The 795-nt window shown below is 36.4% G+C and overlaps 1 protein-coding gene across 1 annotated transcript; it reads left to right on the plus strand.

The window, feature by feature from the left end:
• Positions 1-357: 357 nt before the first annotated feature.
• On the plus strand, positions 358-551 carry SARC_17558 (hypothetical protein; the record flags this gene model as incomplete). Its single annotated transcript, XM_014288350.1, has 1 exon — positions 358-551. A coding segment is annotated over one exon (194 nt), but the record flags the coding sequence as incomplete, so codon positions are not given.
• Between the last annotated feature and the right edge of the window lie 244 nt (positions 552-795).

The following is a 795-nucleotide window of genomic DNA, read 5'->3' on the forward strand; positions in this document are numbered from 1 at the left end:
AAAATCAAAAAAAAATGATGAAAAAAAATGATGAAAAAAATGATATAAAAAAAAATTGGGTGCAAGCGACCGATGATGATGCCAGTCTAAGCCTAAAAGACTGATGTGAGATGGCGTAATCGATCCGCCGGTGTTAAATCGGGTCACGGGAAAATAGGGCAGTCGGTTTTAATATGTATGTATGTATGGGTCAGACTTTTTAACATACCTTACCAGCTTTTTTTTAAATGTGCTGGTAACACAAATACATTGCTTTTCATAGTGGAGGAGACTTCAGTTGTTCGATTAACATCAATACATTTATTTACATAAATAGCCAGATAGGAACCTATCGACCCCACACATTATGATTTAACTATGTCGCTTACGAACCCTCCCGTTAAGGAAGAGTCTAGTGAAGCAACTGATGAAGTGGAAGACGATCCCCAAGTAGACCTCACACATGGCAATCGAAAGGTCTGGCTGGTCAAGTTTACGGAGGAGATGTACAACGCCTGGGTAGACAGTCCACCTGGTACTGAGCTGGGTACTATGAAGCTCTACACAGACTCGTATGTTTAAAGGAATATATATATATATATATATAGTGTGTGTGTATGTGTGTATATATGTGTATGTGTATATGTATGTGTATAGTGTATGTATGCATGTATGTATATATGTATGTGTGTGTGTGTGTGTGTGTATGTATGTGTGTGTGTGTGTGTGTGTGTGTGTGTGTGTGTGTGTCTATTTATCTATGTATCTATGTATATATGTATGTATGTATATATATATACATATATATATATATAT

Source organism: Sphaeroforma arctica (assembly GCF_001186125.1).
Source record: "Sphaeroforma arctica JP610 unplaced genomic scaffold supercont1.11173, whole genome shotgun sequence".
Lineage (NCBI taxonomy): Eukaryota > Ichthyosporea > Ichthyophonida > Sphaeroforma > Sphaeroforma arctica.